The 20,550-nt window shown below is 39.7% G+C and overlaps 1 protein-coding gene across 2 annotated transcripts in view; it reads left to right on the top strand.

Annotated features, from left to right (window-relative positions):
- LOC126162652 (probable multidrug resistance-associated protein lethal(2)03659) overlaps positions 1-20,550 on the top strand; it is a 481,199-nt gene that overhangs the window by 351,193 nt on the left and 109,456 nt on the right. For both annotated transcript variants that reach the window (XM_049919289.1, XM_049919290.1), the window contains one exon: positions 12,960-13,110. In XM_049919289.1, the coding sequence (XP_049775246.1) occupies positions 12,960-13,110 (151 nt within the window). The remainder of the gene's footprint in view (positions 1-12,959; positions 13,111-20,550) is intronic.

Here is a 20,550-nt window from a genome sequence, read left to right as displayed (position 1 = left end):
AAATATGTATATGGGGATTGAGATGTTACATACAGTAATATCAAACCCAACATTAAGTATTCTTTCATTTACCCTGAATTAACTTTATTATGATCATGTCAGTACAAACACATCCGCTCGAATACAGAGTTCGGAACACAATGAGATCAACAGTTTTCAAAGAAGTTCATTCTCAAAGATGAGGCGGTCGACTCTTGCAGTCAATAACTGCCACAGAGCCCCCGCCGGTAGTGCAGAGCATGGTAATAATGATGAGAGGTGTGTGGGCACCTGGCCGGCTGATGTCGCAGGTGCGTGTGACCGATCGTCGTGGCAGGCGCTAGTGCGAGGCGCATTCGGACCATCTCTCAATTACTTGGTAGGCACGACCAGCAGAGGGAAGGAGGTGTGGAAGGCATCCACAGGTTGACTGTGCCATGCTGCTGATGACACGGTGGAAGCAGAAGACAACGGCGTGTCGGTGGGGAGAACATTGTCGTGCCAAAGCCGTGCGGTGGAGTGGGGTTTTGATCTGATCAAAGGCGCAGAGTGCATCAAAGATGTGATGTGATGTATTGCCAAAGTATTTGCCAGCAAGCGCCATGGTAACTGCAACGTGTCCGGTAACAGTTTGTTATTGGCCATATGACATAAAGGAGCAAGCATGCTGTGGCTTAACAGGTTGCGTAAGAGATACCAGATGAGCAACACTCGCAGTAATGACAGAGTTATAGAGGTGCTTGATGTCGCAGCAGGGGAGAAAACAGCAAGCTGCACATGACTGACCTTGCCGGTGGATGACTTCCGTGTAGACAGAAGCGTCACCTCAGAGTCCGTGGACAGTGAGTGTGTTACAGCGGTAGGTGGCAGGATGTTCCAAGCGGATTTGACAGTGTCAGTGTGTTGGTGTGCAAAACAGCTGTGATCAAAGGTTGGGGGGCATGGCTGTGAGCCCTGTGCATGAGGCATGGCAATGGCGAGAGGTGGTGGAAGGCAGACGTGGTCGGTGAAACCATGGTTGGAGCAGGAAGGCAATGAGACGTAATGTGAACGTGAAGAAGTCGAATCGGCGACTGAACTACTGGTCTGTGGCAGAGAGGCGCCACAGTTAGATGGAACTGGAGCTGCGTGTGTGCTGTTGCTGTCAGCACTGCGGTCGAGTCGTAAGGCTGCAAGCAGCTTGCGCGGAACTGCTGCACGGTCGTGTGTCGGAGTGGAAAGATGCTCATTCGTCGAAGCAGAAACAGCAGATATGTTGGTCATACATTGCGGAGGTAGTGAAGAGGGCGGCAGAGCAAGCGGCACTGGAATGCAGCTGGTTATGCCGTGGTAGAGAAATGAAGTGTCTGGAACTACCAAGGAAAGGTGGCAGCGGCGAAAATAAGTTTCTTGTATCAGTAACGTAGAATTTTCACTTGAGGTGGCATGATGATGACAGTTGTGACATCTGGGACAGAGATCCATGTAGCGTGATCATCAGGGTATTAGTTGTAGCTGGTAGTAATGGCAAAGGATCGTGAGCAGTCGGAGGCGGAACAATGACAGGAGCATCTCATTGCATGTTGTGCTCGGTCGGTGTCGGCTGCAGCATGTGTAACTGATCTTGTACCAACAAGTTGTATGTCGCAATTTGCTCACGTAGCTGTCACAGTTGTTCAAGCGAAAATGTACGTCGTGAAGCAGTCTGCTGTGTATCACTGAGTAAGATGGGGTCGAAATCAGAATCTGTCTCTATCAAAGGGTAACCTGGCACACAAGACAAGATCGGCACCACAGTATTGACATACTAGTTTGAGTAGAAGAGATCGTGTGTGCGATCGCGAATGTGAAACTCAGTACTCGGTGGAGGCTGAAATCGTCTTCTGGGGTGGGTGAACAAGTTGCGGGTGTGATCCAGTCGTGAACGGCCGGGCGGTAAGCATGCATAATGTCGACGAGTTATTGACAAGATGCAGGTGTGGTAGCCGTGGTGGGATCGTATGTCGCGCTGCTGTTTGTTTTGACTGCATTTGGGTCAGTGAGCCAGCAGGTGGTGGCCGTGACATCGCTGTCGGTAGCGGTCGAGCAGAGTTGGTGTGGCTTGGGGGCTGGGTAGAGGGAGGCGCAGCACGTCCAGTGTTGCACTGAAAAACAGCCGGGATTGTCTTCAGTGTAATTGGTGCATTGTCGTTGATGAAATTGTTCCTGTGATGTTGGTGACAGGCACTGAATTAAAGTGGCTTTCGCTCTGGTGTACTTGTCACTCAAATCATCACAGATAATGTCCGTAATTATATAATGATAGTCCTTTAGGTGCCTGAAGAGTACGAGGTATTTTTCACTTTTGTCGGTAATGCCTTAAGAGGAGAATATATACTCTGTGGCCATGAACCACATTGGAAGTTGGTGTGAGAGAAATGTTGGTAGTTGCAAATGAGGGACAAGCACGGAGAAGCGGCGGAAATGTTGGTGTGAGCATTTGAACTCTGGAAAATGGGCTGTGCGGAAACCGGGTCGAATGAAATTGCACGCGGCGTGGAAGACGCGGCAGCCGTGACAGGCATTTGTGAATTCAACCAGGCACATGATTTAGCCTTAGCTTGGAGTTTGTGCAAACTGGGATTTGCAACATAGTCCCCGTTTGTTGCAGTCCATTGTTTGGCATGATTGTCCGGTGTCGAAGCACTGCACTGACAAATGTCACTGTAATAATTATCACACAAAAGCAAGTCAAAATTGTCCAAATTTATTGGTAAAGGAGCACTGCACTGTCCGGAAGTGAAATTACCGATGCGTTGAGTGGGTTTCGAAGGATGACGTGCACCTTGGTCGCATTGGCGATGTGTGAGAAGGTGACGAAAATTACCAAAAAGCATGATTCACACAAGAGCCGTGAATTTACACACTAATTACATTTCCTGTACACTGCATCCAGATGTGGCACGATGCAAAGTAGATGGACGAAGAAATCCGACAAAGAGTTGCTGCATTGTTTGTCCATGGCGATGGTCCAGTACATATTTCTGGCGTCGTAAGTGGCATTCGTTACTGTCAGGGTCAACAGTATGGAGATCGAGATGTTACATATGGTAATATCAAACCCAACATTAAGTATTCGCTCTTTTATAATGAATTAACTTTATTTTGATCATGTTGATACAAACACATCCACTTGAATACAGAGTTTGGAACACACTGAGATCAACAGTTTTCAAAGAAGTTCATTCTCAAAGATGAGGCAGTTGACTCTTGCAGTCGATAACTGCCACATGTATGATATATAAATATATGTGTAATATGTAAAGAGGAAACATTGTTACCTAAACTCTCAAAGTACTCAACTGATTTACCTCAAATATTTACATGTTACTGTACTGAACAAGTGGACACACATAAGTTACATACTTTTTAGGATAAAAATATATACATACAATATATAATAGTGAAATATAATGTATGGCTTATCAGCGTATGATTAGAACACTACTACAGAATCTGAATTTGCAGTAACAATAAACGAGGTTCAAGGTCAGAGAGAGTGGGGAAGAGGAGATGGACAGATGAAGAGGAGGAAATGGACATAGAAAGCAGAAAGGAGGTGACAGGCAGAGAGGGTGCATGGCAGGAAGAGATGGAGGAGAGGAGGGGGGAGAAGATGAGAAGGAAAGAGGGAGAATGTGATGGACAGAGAGAGAGAGGGGGGGGGGGGATTGGTGATGAACAGAAAGGGGAGGAAGGAGGAGGAGATGGACAAAGAGAGGGGAAGGAGGAAATGGACAGAGACAGGGTGAGAAGAAGATCGGGACATATATCCAATTACTGTACATATTAGAAATGTGTGCTTTCTCTTTTATTTCTTTTCCATTTAAACAGACTGAACCACAGCAAAAAATGGCTGGGAATGGCTACTGTGTGAGTAAAAAGTCAGTTTGCTTGTAGCTGGGAAGTATTTTCAGTCTTATCGATGATAGTCAGAACAACTATGGCACACAATTATACCATAATGGTATAATACAGCCTCCAATGTCTGACTGATTATGTATGTTGATCACAGCAAGCATAATTTATTGTGCTGAGTTTTGAGTGTACAATAATAGTAACTATGTGTTAAAGCTGGTACTGTAGATGTCAAGTAAAAGACATAGCTTTACATTGAATAGTTTATAATAATAGTAACCTTTGTGTTACTGAAGGTTGTTCAGTAAAGTGCATTCACTTTACACAGAATCTGTCAAATGATTATTTGATGCATTCTGTTTAACAATGTCAGTGTTTTTGGAGCAACAAATAATTCTAGTCAAAAGTAAATTGTATGGTGGCTAATAAAATAACCAACTGATACAATGATGTACCTAATTCTGTGTTTATTTTCCCTAGTTCAGATTCAACCCCTTCTACTATAACTTCTTCCAGGTGTGTTGATGACCATACATCTGTTTCATAGTCAACATGTTCAGTCATGTGGTTTCAGTTGCATGAGGCTGTAGTTGTGTGTGTGAGTTGCATTTACGTGACGTGTGTGTGCATGTGTGTGTCTATCATTGTTCACAAAGGCCATTGACCAAAAGCTTTAAGTGTGGAAAGCTTTTTGTTGTGCCTATCTGTGATCCAGCATCTCCACTATATGTTGAGTAGCAACTTTCTTTCCCATAATATTGTCAACATGTTCAGTGGTATCTTCAAGGAGAAAGAATCAAAACAAGGCAGAACAACTTAAACAAGCTCTGAAACATTTTTCACACTTCAACCCTGTGCTGCCTTGGAAAGCTGTATGCAAATATCAACAAAGCAGTCCATAAATGCACAGATAATCAACTTTTGATTACCAGAACACATATCCCGAAATGTAGGGGACTACTCAGTCTCAATATGACACTCGTGCCATATCATGTCCTTGGAAGATTAATATTTCTGGAATGTCTCACAATTGTGACTTAGCATGTGAAAGTGACTGTATCAAGACTATTCATGGAATAACCTAAAAGTTTGGTTGGAATAATGTGGAATTACCATAGATACAAGAGTGTGTTGTAGCATGAAAAGGTCCAATTTGAGCCATCATGTAGTCTTCCCAGCTCCATCACAGTTTGTGATGGATTTGTAGCCTGACCACGTGTATTTTATGGATAACATCCATGTATATAGCAGTTTAGAAATATGCAAGTATTGTGTTAACAGGGACCATGACAACCATCAAAGACAGTTGTCTATTTCGTTGACTTGCATTCCCACATGATTCACAGATACAAGGGTATGTATTTCTCACTGTCAATTCAGGATACAGATGCACAATCCAATATTACTGCAGCACCCAATTCCCATAAATATATTTTGGAAAATGAATCCACATTGATTGTGAAATGCTGTAAATTTGAAGCTGTAAATGAAGGCTTACGAACATGCCACCATGCCACTGGAGCTACAGTATGCACAGACATTTCTTTAACTTCTGCAGTGAAGCGGTGGTATTCAGCTAATCATATATATAGAGGATGCCTTGTTTGTGGGGCAATTTCAGATTATATAATTATTAAATACATGATCATCATCATCAGAGACTCTATGAAAAGTCACTTAAGATTAGAATATTTTCAGTTCTTTCTTCCAAATCGTAGTGATGGTAATTTCTGTATTATAATTTGTTAGGCTACCTACAACATTGTGTCATTCACCAAAATCATAATTATTTCAGTTCCAGAGGCAAGTGGATAGTTCCCTGCCATTATTTTGTGTTTGTTATTGGTTCCCACTATTCAAAATTGTGATTAACATTGATCATTAATATTGCCTTGTTTTTGGGAGTTATTTTTCTGTTAGCAGTCCTAGCAGAACTCAGTTTTCTTGTAATGCTCATCAGTATATGCAGAGTTTTGTATATGATAACTCAAAATTACTTGCTAATTCATTGATGTAATTATTCAGTTTATTCCCAAAAAGATTGTATTTTTGCCAGTAGAATATATTAAGGTCAGCATGTCATAATGTGTGCATTTAAATTTTTTGGCATGATTGCTGTCTTTCATTTGTGCAGGTACTCCTGAAACGCTTTGTTTTTGTAACACTATGTTTTATTGTTCATGTAGCTTGTTTAAAAAATGGAAACCACCACATAACCAAAAGCCATGCAGTAGCATAACTTCATAACTAACTAGTGCATTTCTACAACTCTGTTCATTTCCTCCCCTCAGAAACATAAAAGATTTGTAGATATGCACCAGTGTAACAACTTGCTGGCTGTGTGGTATGTATACCACATTCAAGAAACTACATGAATTGAATGAACTGTTCATATGTTGTTGTTTAGAGGTTTATAGTGGTAAAAATTAATTGAAGTGAAAAGCTGATAGTTGCCCATTAAAAGAGAGTTCAACGGGGTGTTAGATCATTCAGTTACATGTAGCAATGTTTGATGAATTGATGTTTACAAAATATTGACATTGGGTAGTTTGTACTATATATTGGTGTTTCAATAACAACAATGAAGACTTTGAAACATTTTAACATCAATGTTAAAGACAAAATGTCGATCTTCGATGTTTGGGAGGGGGGAGGGGGAGAGACCTGTTACACTGTCAATAATTCTTTCCTCATTTTGTGATGAAGCAATCTGGGATATTTTCACTTCCCATCTTGTTTTGCCAGCTGCCTCCTTAGAATTCAGTTTTTCACTTTTAACTAATTATCATTAACATACATGAGTAAAAAATCTGAATTTTCATAAAAGAGAAAGGGTGGCCTTCAGTTGTAAAGAATATAACACCAGATCTAATTTGTGCTCAGTTTTATGTATTTAATTGATTTTCTGGTTTATTTTGGTTATGCCTAGTTAGTATCTTTCATTATAGGGTGAAATCAGTGATTGTTTTGTAACTTAAATTCTATTGTTGACTTATAAACAAATATAAATTCTATAATAATTATAAACATTTGGAGTGACAACTAATAGCATTCCTAAAGAAACTATTTGACTCTGTTCGAAAACATGTTAGCAAAGCCAGCCTTTAATTAATTCCAAAGTAATTAACAGTTTTGTCAAAAGTATTGTTTGCATAACGATATTTGTTAATTTCATGATTTAAACCAATAATTTTGGCTTAACCCTTGCTGTGGAAGAAACCGTTAAAAAGAAGCATTTTTTCAATGTATTCAGTTAATTTAATGAGTTAAGTTTAATTGTAATTTCTGTAAATTTAACTTCAAACAATGTGTAGTTTCAGAACATATTATTGTGAGAGTATATAAGGGCCCAGTTTTTGGTCCTGAGACAGTCAATTCATGGCCGAGTTTCAAATGAGAAACTGTATTGTTTAGAACAACAACAATACTTCAACTTAAATGTGAAATAAGTGTTACACAGTTAGGCCATGTGTTAAAACAATGACAGGCCTGCTCCAGACATACCCTCTATTCTTCAAGAACTGTGAACTTTGTGGTTATGTTTTTACTGCTTGTAGATGTTCACCAGGAAACTATTGTAGCAGTGTGTGGTTTACCTGCAAAATATTAATGAGGCTTATGGTAAGTTAAAACAATAGTTCACTGGACACACATAACTGTGTATTGTTGGGGGGAGGGGAGGGGGGTTGTGAACAGTGAAAGTAAAGTACTGCAAAACACAAATGTGCATCTGTTAGCTACATCATTTAAAGTAGTCAGTGTTGTACTTCCACAACCCATTTTTCAGCCAGTGTAGCAATGCAGTACGTCTACACCGAGGGCAAGAAACAAAGAGATAAAGCAGGCGAACTGCCACAGTTTAAATTAATATTTTGGTGAACATTTCTCATAACAACGTCAGTGCAGTGGTAAAAGGAACAGAAATAGCATTTGGAAGGAAAAGAACATATGTTGTGTTTTGCCTACATGCTCAATATGGTAGAAAAAAAATCTATTGAAAAGACTCACAAACTGTCTGGGTTGATTGTTGCTTTGAGAAGGACTGTACTCTGCTTCAAACAAAGTGTAATAGGAAGTGGTCAACTAAGAAAATAACCAGATCTCAAACTAATTTAAGAAGTGTCCACTATATGGAATTCAGCTTCTGTTCAATTGAAAGATTTTTGCAGCTGTGCCCTAGTGATCAATAATATCATTAAATGCCATTTCTAATGCACCACCCAAGCTAGCAGCCACAGATATTGTATGCGTGTAGATGACTGTGACTTAATGCGGCTTATAGAAGTGATTACTGTAGAAATTTATGTAGGTAAGTATGTTGCAAGCAGTGAAGTGATACCAGTAACCAATACACTGCCAAATCACATTAAAGTGACCACCTGTAAAAAATCCTGAATAACCACCTTTTGCACCAAGGGCTGCTGTGACACGTTCAGCAAGAGAGTCAGTGAGGTTGTGGAAGGTACCAACAGGGATGTGGAGCCATGCAGATAACAGCGCTGTGGGCAGCTGTGCTAGATTTTGTCGGTTGAGGATCCAGGGCATGAACAGCATAATTGACGTGGTCCCACAGAGTCTTGATTGGATTTAAAGCTGGGGGGTTTGGTGGCCAAGGGGAGTACAGTAAACCCATTCTGGTCCTCTTTTAACCATGCACATATGCTGCGAAATGTGTGAGACGTTGCATTGTGTTGCTGGTAGATGCTACCATGCTGAGGAAAACAAACTGCATGTAAGGGTTGATATGGTCCCGAAGCATATATACATATTTGTGTTGATCCATTGTGCCCTCCAGAATTATGACATCATGCAGAGAATACCACAGAAACATTCATCTGCCCTAGAGCCTTCCAGTGACTGCTGCAAGGTGTTTGCTTTCTGACGTTTCACATCATACATGCCAATGGTCATCTGTATGATCACCTGTTGGTACTCGGTGGACATCCAGTTGCAGTGTTTGTGTGCAAATTCCAGTCTTCATCACTGATGAAAAGCAGTCATCATGGGTGTGTGAACCAGGCAACCACTGCGGAGGGCCATACACAGTAACATTCACTGAATGGTCATTGAAGAGACATTGTTGGTAGCCCCTTGTTTCATGTGGGTGGTCCGTTGCTCAACAGTTGCACATCTATTCACCTTCACACATCTCCGCAGCCATTGTTCACCCCTGTGATCTATGGCTTGTGGTGCACAGTTGCCTCAGCACTAGTTTTGGATAGCACCATTTGCCATTCACAGTATACTTTAACCATAACTGTTTCAAAACCTGGCCATTTCAGAGCTGCTTCCACTCTTGTCCCAAAAGTTAATGATCATGCTCTTTTGGGCATTAAATAAATCACTCTGATTCTGCATTTTGACAATGACTACATTGTTTTACATTCCCCTGATACACTTTATATACTGTCTACTGCTATTGCTGCCACCTTCCATATGTGTGCAGTTGTTGGACATTACATCGAATATAGTCGGTGGTCACATTAATGTTACTGGGCTGTATATGTTGAATATCAAAATATGTGGCATACAACCAGTACACATTACAGGACAGAATGTGAAAAATAAAATCATAACAGAAATAAAAAAAGCACTTACTACCAACTGAATATGTTAACAGGCCAGATACATCAATGTTGCTCAAGCATGGATTCAACAACATAAACTTCCAAGATGCTATAGCATCTTCAAAGGTAATTAGAAGCTTCAAGGATTTGCTATAGTTGTTACAGTAACCATCAATGTGATATGTGATATGTGGTTTATTCATCTCATTGCATTCAATTTTCAAGTCATTGAGGACAGGCAACACATTGATACATTACAGGAAAGCCAAAATTTTAATATTTTGTTTAAATTTGGCAGAATCCTAAAGAAACATCATATTTAAGTAACCTTACAGCCACCTACTAAGACCTATGTACTACTTGGTTCAGTAAAATATGATTTGGGATCGCAGTAGACTGTGTCACAAACCTTATGTTGGTCAGTCAACACTCAAAGTACTTGAAAAGTGTGTTGCAAATGTTCACCCACTCACCTTTGCAGCACAGTGATCCAGACACAGCTGAGCATTGTATATCCTCAGGACAATCAATGTATTATCCTGCCATGGAAATCTTGGCTCCGACAAGATTCTTGTGGAATGCAATTATTAAGGAATCCATGGATATATATTTGGTGGAAGATCTTATCAATAGTGACGGGAGCTTTCAACTGGACAAAGCATGGGTCAGTGATTTCTTTCAGGAAGAAAACATTTTATGCCTTGTGAGATGTGTAAAAACAGTTAACTTTATGATGCTGACACCTGAATTCTGACTCCACAGCCATGCATTCCAACAGAGAGTGTGAAGATAGAATCATCATTATGCATGCACCTGCTCACAACAAATGGAGCCATATTCAAAGAGAGTTAAATGCAACAGAGGGTGCTCATGCAGTGGTAACCTTTGCACATGACTCTCCACACCATATCTTGCTGTAGCCTTAATGACAAGTGCTAGCAATCTCCAGTGTGAAACAATCACCGAAAGATGACAGAATGGTTGTCAGCAGAAATAGCTTGGGAAGATGTCACTATCACCTGGCTGCAATCATGAAACTTCATGGAATACTGATTACAATGGGAAAACTTCAAAAATCATGTTAGACAGTAGTTGCTCATATGTTGTTGTTGTTGTTGTTGTCTTCAGTCCTGAGACTGGTTTGATGCAGCTCTCCATGCTATTCTATCCTGTGCAAGCTTCTTCATCTCCCAGTACCTACTGCAACCTACATCCTTCTGAATCTGCTTAGTGTATTCATCTCTTGGTCTCCCCCTGCGATTTTTACCCTCCACGCTGCCTTCCAATACTAAATTGGTGATCCTTGATGCCTCAGAACATGTCCTACCAACCGATCCCTTCTTCTGGTCAAGTTGTGCCACAAACTTCTCTTCTCCCCAATCCTATTCAATACTTCCTCATTAGTTATGTGATCTACCCATCTAATCTTCAGCATTCTTCTGTAGCACCACATTTCAAAAGCTTCTATTCTCTTCTTGTCCAAACTACTTACCGTCCGTGTTTCACTTCCATACATGGCTACACTCCATACAAATACTTTCAGAAATGACTTCCTGACACTTAAATCTATACTCGATGTTAACAAATTTCTCTTCTTCAGAAACGCTTTCCTTGCCATTGCCAGTCTACATTTTATATCCTCTCTACTTTGACCATCATCAGTTATTTTGCTCCCCAAATAGCAAAACTCCTTTACTACTTTAAGTGTCTCATTTCCTAATCTAATACCCTCAACATCACCCGACTTAATTCAACTACATTCCATTATCCTCGTTTTGCTTTTGTTGATTTTCATCTTATATCCTCCCTTCAAGACACCATCCATTCCGTTCAACTGCTCTTCCAAGTCCTTTGCTGTCTCTGACAGAATTACAATGTCATCGGCGAACCTCAAAGTTTTTATTTCTTCTCCATGGATTTTAATACCTACACCAAATTTTTCTTTTGTTTCCTTTACTGCTTGCTCAATATACAGATTGAATAACATTGGGGAGAGGCTACAACCCTGTCTCACTCCCTTCCCAACCGCTGCTTCCCTCTCATGCCCCTCGACTCTTATAACTGCCATCTGGTTTCTGTACAAATTGTAAATAGCCTTTTGCTCCCTGTATTTTACCCCTGTCACCTTTAGAATTTGAAAGAGAGTATTCCAGTCAACATTGTCAAAAGCTTTCTCTAAGTCTACAAATGCTAGAAATGTAGGTTTGCCTTTCCTTAATCTTTCTTCTAAGATAAGTCGTAAGGTCAGTATTGCCTCACGTGTTCCAGTATTTCTACGGAATCCAAACTGATCTTCCCCGAGGTCGGCTTCTACTAGTTTTTCCATTCGTCTGTAAAGAATTCGTGTTAGTATTTTGCAGCTGTGGCTTATTAAACTGATTGTTCAGTAATTTTCACATCTGTCAACACCTGCTTTCTTTGGGATTGGAATTATTACATTCTTCTTGAAGTCTGAGGGTATTTCGCCTGTTTCATACATCTTGCTCACCAGATGGTAGAGTTTTGTCAGGACTGGCTCTCCCAAGGCCGTCAGTAGTTCTACTGGAATGTTGTCTACTCCGGGGGCCTTGTTTCGACTCAGGTCTCTCAGTGCTCTGTCAAACTCTTCACGCAGTATCGTATCTCTCATTTCATCTGCATCTACATCCTCTTCCATTTCCATAATATTGTCCTCAAGTACATCGCCCTTGTATAGACCCTCTATATGATTGCTCATATATGAACTTACATTCTACTTGAGAGCACATAAATACACACAAATACAATGACACGACACTGTGGCCCAGTTGTGAATTGCCATATATGCAAATGTTTTGGGTTATCAAATACTATTAGGGCAAGTCCATACATTTGACTACTTGGGCTTTGGTATCTCTTATGCTTATGATAATGATCATGAAAAGAAACTACAAAGGTACTTACACATTTTATGTATGATTAAGAGAATACCCCTGAATAGACCAGCAAATAGACAGTACTTTAATTTAATTATACTATGACCATATCATTACTGATCTGTTGATCCAAAGCACATAGCTTAATGGTAAAGTAATTATAGTGAATTGAATCAACAGAAACAAGACTTCTGAGGCCTTAGGCAGGACCCATATTAGAAGGTAATATGAGAAACAGTGTGAGAAGACAGGAGCTCCATGTTCTAGGAATAGCAGAAAAGATCCAGTGGTACAGAAAGGAATGACATGATCATCTTCTGTGCATGAATCAAAGCTTGACACTAAGAAAAATCTATGATAAAAGACCCAAGCACAGTAGAGGTATGGGATGATGGTGAAGAAATGGTGCAATCAGTTTTAAATTGCTTGATTTTAGGATTGATGTTCAACCCAAAAATGTACGTGATGATGCAACACTAAATGAGTAAATTTTCCGTTTTGTTTGGCTTGAGAAATCAATAGAAAATAATATTTATTTTCTTGCAGTACTTATGTGATATTTGAATCATAGTAAAACATAGGACATTGTATGTAAACCTCCAAGTAACATTATTGCATACTCATGACGTTGTGGTTCTTTCAGATCGTCCTTTTGCTTATAGGAACAGTTATCACAGTTGGTGTGATTAATTTTTGGACACTGATACCAACTGTAGTATTGATTGGAGTATTCTTGGTGATTCGTAAAATATTTCTTTCTGCCTCACGCAGTCTGAAACGCCTTGAATCAATAAGTGAGTACTTTAAAGCATGTGATATTTATTTTTGAAATGGTATGAGTAACGAATGGATCATTAATCTATTTGTTTGCCATGGTTCATGGTCTTGACTGTAAATGTCTAAGGCAGATTTATCGTAAGGGTTTGTGTTCCAACACATTTACTAACTTTGGTAATAGTGAAATATTTGTCAAGTTACATGAAGGGATCAACTGGTTCTGATTTACTATTAGAGGAAAAGATGAGAAATTATTAATGAATACAAAGCAACTCAACTGCTATTTTTTAAATTTTACTTATTTAGTTATTTAAAAGAAAGAAAGGAATAGAAATAAATGATAAGTTTTATTGTTTTACGAAATATGGTTGGATGCAGATCTGGTATGGTAAACTAGTACCGTATGCCAACTGCAATTTGGAATTATTTCTCGTGCTTGTAGTCAGCTTTGCAATATTGAGTTTGTAAAACAGTCCATCAAGGATAATTAAAAACACAAATTTACTATATTGGTAAAGCTTTTGTTTGAATCATGAATTAGCTCAGTAAATTTGGTAAACAGAATTTCTTTTACTCTGGCAGGCTGTGAAGACAACTGTTATGACTGAAAGAACACAACTCAGTCACTAACACACATTTATTACATGCACTATGAAAATACAAATACATATCACAAGCAAAGATCCTTTCTGATAAACAGTGTCCAGTTAGTCTGGCCAAGCGGAAACAGTGATCAATAGAATATACTAAAATGCCACTCCAAAATTTGGAGCCTAGTTGTAATTCTTGATCATTGGGGTGGGTAACAGTGTAGCACAAAGAAGTGAGATGAACTGGTTGCAATGGTCAACATACTTATTTAAGTAAGGTCATGTGTAGTGTTTGCACTTGCAAGAGCATGATAGTGGCCAAAGGCGAGATTCACTTCCAGGTCTCGATGGTTTGGCATCAATCAAAAATATCGAATTTGGACTGTGTGGCCAACCGACGACCCTTTGCAGCATGGTGTGGCTAGTGCTGTTGTTGTTAATCTCTTTGGCAGGTCAATCACAGTGCTGCCACTGCTCGGACTGTCTTGCTTCTCATATCTGGCTATGACATTAGTGGCGGTCATTGCAGTAACTCATAAGGAGAATGTGGTAAAGACAACATAACCATAGAGACAGAAAAATGATTGTGATGTGTTTTGTTTATTTGTACCTGTATTAATTCAATGTACATAAAAATACTATTTTAATAGTTGTATTTATTTTGCTAGTTCATTTCCCAGCTATAGATAATGATGCTGGATAATCCAGTAATTTTTATGATGTTATAGACAAACCTGTACACCATTAAGACAGCGTTGAGGCCAATATCAGAACTATGGATGATTACAACAGTGCTTCTGGAGAACTATTTGAGAACTGTAGGAATATATAGCCCCCAAACAGGAGTTGCATGCTTGTTACCAGCATGGTTTCTTGGTATCAGCACATAGTACAGCAAGAGGAAAATTAAGTTACAGGCTAATAAGAACAACTGTGATGGCAATCAAAAGCAGGTCAACTTTTATCTAACCAGACAGTGACCCACTGGTAATTTGATACATCTGGATATCTTAGCAAATGCTCTCAACATGCCCATTATTGGCACCAATTCATAAATTAAGCATATTAAAAAGGTACTTGAAGATAGTAAAGATGAGATGCAGGCAAAGTGATTAAGGAATAGTACTTTAGATACAACACCATTAAAAAATTAGGAACAATGCAAGAATGTAAAGGATAATTTACTGGATGCTCTCTCTGTCCAAACAGGCCTTGGAAGGCCTGAGTGCTGTGTCGTCCTCAGCTGATAAGTGTAACTGGATATGGGTATGGAGGGACATGTGGTCAGCACACTGCTCGCCCAGTGGTTGTCAGTTTTTGTGACCAGAGCTGCTACTTCTATATCAAGGAGCTCCTCAATTGGCCTCACAAGTGCCGAGTACACCCAACTTGCCAACAGTGCTTGGCAGACCCGGATGGTAACTCATCCAAGTGCTAGCTAAACCTGATAGAAAATAACTTCAGTGATCTGACGGGAACTGGTGTCACCACTGTGGCAAGGCTGTTAGCAAATTACTTGATACAGTGAAAAATTATTTATGAGAAATGGCAAGAATCAGTTGAACATTGGAACAACTGTACATTGCATAGAAAAATTAAAGAAAGAATTTCCAAAAAGAAATCTTGAAGAATCATCATCATTAGACATCCACTGCTGGATAAATGTCGCCTTTTCTTTGCATTACTGTCTTCAGCTACATGCATACATGTTGCTCCTGCATGTTTCCCAGTGTGACTTTTTATCTTACGTTGGTTCACCATATCAGTCTTTTCTAATCTCTTTGAATCTAGTTAAGAAATTGTGTGTTCCATTTATCATCCTTTTTCCTGCTCACTCCCATTTAATTTTAATTATGGTCATATTTACATCATCCATTCCTGTCTGTAGTCTGACACACTTGTCTATTTTCCTATGACCTGTAGTAATTTCCATAACACGTCTTCCTTTCTCAGTGAGTAATTCTCAGTTTTTTAATGTTTTTCACATGGAAAAAACCATCTTTCACTGTCAAAACTCCTAAAAACTGGTATTGACTGTAAATCTTTCTTCCACTTTGAAAACTATAATTATTTTACCGAAAGCATTCTGAGCCACATTTACTTTTAGTCCATCCACTCATTATATTCAACTACCCTAATTGCAAAAAGTCATCAAAGTCAACATTAATTTGTTCTATCTTTGTTTTCTTTTAACCTCATTGGGCTGTGTTGGCTGGAGTAGGAAGGGGGAGAAAAGAGGCACTGAACAAGAGGTAAGGTTGGGACAGATGGCAGACTGCTGGGAAGGAGTGGCAGCAGGGGTGGGAGGGGTGGCGGACTGCTGGTGTAAAATGAGTGAAATTAGTCATTTGTGGAGGTGGGCATCTGACATGGGTAGTGGAGGCTGAGGCCAGAAGAGTTTGAGACTGAAGGATGTGTTGCAAAGACAATACCCATCCATGTAATTCAGAGAAACTGATGTTGGATGGAGCATACAGTTGGCATGATTGTGAAGCAGCCACTGAAACTGAGCATGTTCTGCTCAGCAGTGCATTCTACCAATAGGTAAATTACACTCATGGTCACAGTTTGGTAGGAGCCATTCATTGTAATATGCTGTGCAGATGTTACAGCAGAGCTGGTATGTAGTATGACTGCTTTAACAGGTGGCCTTGCCTCTGATAGATATGGTATGCATGTAGCAGAGTAGGATATGTTGGGTCGGTGAAACAGACAGGTCTTACACTTGGGTCTTCTACAGGGATGTAACTCATGTGGCAAGGAGCTGCAAGTAGGTATAGCATAAGGCTGAATGAAGATAATTCTTAGATTTGATAAGTACTGGAATCCATTTTGGGAGGAGTAGGAAGGTTTGTGGGTAGGATGTTCCTCATTCTTGGGCACAGTGATACATAGTCAAAGCTCAGACAAAGTATGCGCTTAACTTGTTCCAGTCCAGGATGCAGTCAAACTGCTGTGCCAGCACAGTACAACTGGGTTGCAAAATATAATTGTGCAGATGTGCTTGTATTGTGCATATATGTGTATTCTCTTAACTCTGAAGAAAAATATGTCTGAATTTTTAGCAACATCCCCCCCCTCTCTCTCTCTCTCTCTCTGTGTGTGTGTGTGTGTGTGTGTGTGTGTGTGTGTGTGTGTGTGTGTGTGTGCGCGCGCGTGTGTGTGTGTGTGTGTGTATGTGTGTGTGTGCCTGCATGGGTGTGTTGCTATATACACTGTCTGACAAAATAAAACGTTATGCACCCAGAGGAGGAAACAAAATGAAACTTCATGGGTTGGGAGGTAATGTGATGTTATTTCGGTGATTACAAAACTGAGTCGAATTTACAAAGAACTTGGAAGTATGAGCCCACTCACCAGCATGACATTGCACCCCTCTGGCCTGGATGTGTGCACTGATTCAGTTGGGACAGATGACACAAAACCATTGTACCATCTGGGGAGGCAAGCTGACCCACAACTATTGCAACTGGTCCTTGATCTTAGATACTGGCACTGGGACTGAGTTGACAGTGGAGCTGGTCCAACACATGTTCTATCAGGGACAGATCTGGGGTTCTTACCACCCATATAAGTACCTCAACATCATGCAGACAGTTCATATAGACACATGCCATTTGGGGACCAGCATTGTCCTGTTGAAAAGTGGAACCACAGTACTTTAGCATGAGAAGTAACACATAAGAATGCAGGATATCCATAACGTACTGTTTTGCCATCACATTTCCTTCAGTCACTGCCAGCTATGACCTGTAGTATACCTGATGGCTCTCCAAACCATGATGCCAGCAATAATTCTGATGTGCCTCTCCAAAACATTGGAAGAATGGGACCTCTCCCCAGGTCACCACCACACTTGTCACACAATCATCATCTGGGGTAGAGCATAACCACAACGCACTGCTCAGCATCATCAATCTGCAGTCCATGCCAGCCAGTAATGACATCACTCCAGACACAGCCATTTTTGCTGTGGTGTTAACAGCAGCCTATGCATGGGACACTAATTCCTTAGCCCAGCTGTTGCTAGCTTCCAACAAATAATTGAAGACATGCACAAAAAAACAGGCTAACACTCAAAGGTAAAAGCTTAGAGATAAGTGTTGCCATCTGTTTCAGGGTACAGGAATTGACATTGGTCTCACCCCTAAATATCACAGTAGTATATGAAGAGGTGAGACCAATGTCAATTTTGATAGTTCCTGTATCCAAAAACTGATGGCAACATGTATCTCTAAGTTTTTAACTTTGAAGTTTAGCCCATTTTTCCATGCATGTCTTCAATTATGGCATGAAATATAATGTTGCAATGAGCCCATTACTTGTATTAAGATGGCAGGTACAAATATGAAGACAGAACCATGGCTACAAGTATGTCTGCCTTCAGATTCCAACATCAGGTCACTGTCATATCCTAACACCCAACAAATCTAGATATTGAATGACCAGACCAGTTGGCTAAATGGAGACCCACAATGAGTCTTCTTTCAAATTCTGTCATGTGCTTATAACACTGTCTCACATGAGTATGTGGCATCTCATTGCCCTTTACAGTGGTCACTCAACATCTGAGGCTGTTCACATCCGTTAAATGCCCTACAAGACCTGGTAAGTTACTTACTTAGTTAGTTAGTTTCATAGTCCATGGATCATTTGTATCATTGATGGAAATAACAGAAATTCTTCTACAAAGTAGGAGAAGTTGTTAAGGAGGAACGTTCAGTTTATTTTCAAATTCTGTATGATCAAGTCAGCAATAAAAAATTTTAGTGGCGCTATTATGCACTTCTTTTTGCACTAAAGACAACCTTAATGGGGAGTAATAAATGCCATTTTTTATTCTGGTATCATTGTTGTATACTTCATTGCTCCTTTTTAACTGCAGAGCATTGTAACAACAAATTGTGAGGGAATAAATGCATTGCAAAGTTTTAAAATCTTGAACATGGCCAGAGGCAGCAACTGCAATGTTCTCTTCATGTAGAAAAAGTAGAAAAACAGCCAAATCAGTTGCTATAGTACAAGGTTTACTGACAATTGCTTGCTGTAGGTTTCAATATCTTAAAAAGCACCTTCTTCAGAAGGATCAATGATTAACACTGGTTATATGATGTTGCGGAGGTATGTTAAAAGTACTGTCATAAGAGACAAATGAAGATAAAATTCATATCTATAATAATAAAACCACCAACTTTCATGCTGGCTGTCATTATAAAGTGCTTCACAAATGCAACTAGTGAACTTCACTTTTGGAAGCACTTTCTAATAACAGCACAATATTTTATGGTTTTATATTTATGGAGGTGAATTCGATCTTCATTTGTGCCTTACGGCTACTTATTTAGTGTGCCTCCACAACATCATGTAACTATTGTTAGCCATTGATCATTCTAAAGAAGACATTTTTAAAGATGTTAAAGCCTAGGTTGAGTAGTTTTCAACAAACCTTATACTATTGCAACCGATTTGACTGTTTTTCCACCTTTTCCTACATTATGATAATGTGAAGCAGAAGTCAAAATGCCTAACTCCTTAAGCAAATGTGCACAAGATAATTGTGGGTGAGCACTGCATATTATTCTTATGGAACATTTTTGAGCAATAAAGACTTTTCTTCTTAGAAATGACTTACCCAGAACATTATTCCACATGACAAAATTGAATGAAAATATATGCAAAATACAACAACTTAATAATTTGTCTCTCTCAAAGATTTGCAGTCATTCAAAGAGCAAATGTGGCAGACAACACTGATGACAACACTAAGCATGAACAACACTAATGCACTGCGATGGTTGTACTGTCTGTCACAGTGAATTGCAGTGCTACTTATTTACATGCCAAAAAGTTGCATTGACATCTGGCCATGCCCTCGGAATGTTTCACTTATTTTGTCAGGCAGTGTATTATATGTAAGCCTCTGCTTCTGGAAATGTTGTTCCATACAAATCCTTTGTCTGTGGGTTGAATTAGGCTTGTAATGTTAGGTAGCAATAAACTTCACAGTTCTATCTCAATTCAACTGAAATTGAGCTTCTGTTAGCTGAGATGGAGCTGCTCAACTCTTCAGGCTGACTGATGAAACCAGTCATGAAAGACATCTGCTGACAGCCACATGCTTTGAATAATTTTTGTAGTAGACTGAGAGACTCATGGGAGCTTTTTTTTTTTTTTTTTGCAGATTTGTTGACTCTTAAGATTTGCCAGTGGCCACGTGTGGTAAATGGTGTCTAAAGTAAGGGCACATGTCATTACAGTCAGTTGTCCATTATTATGCTTAGCATTCATGTCACTCACATCATTTCATGATCTTAAAGTTATTGTGGATAACGTTCTAAAATATAAGCCTGTCTCATCAACACTGTACAGCTGCATGAATGTATAAGTCTGTTTCCTCCTGAAATCCTGCGCAATTCTTCACAAAACACAATGGCTACTATGTTGTGTAATGGGAAACCTTCATCCAGGCTTTGTGACTCTCACATGTTTTTGAAGTGTAGCCACCTTTCACATGCCTGCTATAATTAAGAATCCAAGTACACATACCTGATTCATTGCTCATAGAACTAGATATGAACTGTGTACTGTGATGATAAAGGTCAATTTTGTGAAAAATTTTAAAATTATTATTTTCTTGTATGGAAGAGGCTAAAAGGGTTAACAGTTTTTTCCTGTTCCTTCTCCAGCCAACTGTAGTTTGAACTGATGGACTATACTTACTAGCTCCATAGAACTGTTTCTATCAAATAAGAGTATGTTTCGTGTGATTCTTGAGTTTCTCCCGGCGTATTTGATAATCAAAATATCCACGGGTGTGCTGCTGGTCTATAGTGTCCAACAGGCACAATATTTCGGCGATCATACATG

This window comes from Schistocerca cancellata, chromosome 2 (assembly GCF_023864275.1).
Source record: "Schistocerca cancellata isolate TAMUIC-IGC-003103 chromosome 2, iqSchCanc2.1, whole genome shotgun sequence".
NCBI classification, from domain to species: Eukaryota; Metazoa; Arthropoda; class Insecta; order Orthoptera; family Acrididae; genus Schistocerca; species Schistocerca cancellata.
The sequence above is the reverse complement of the archived record's forward strand: the minus strand, read 5'-3'. Positions and strand labels throughout refer to the sequence as shown.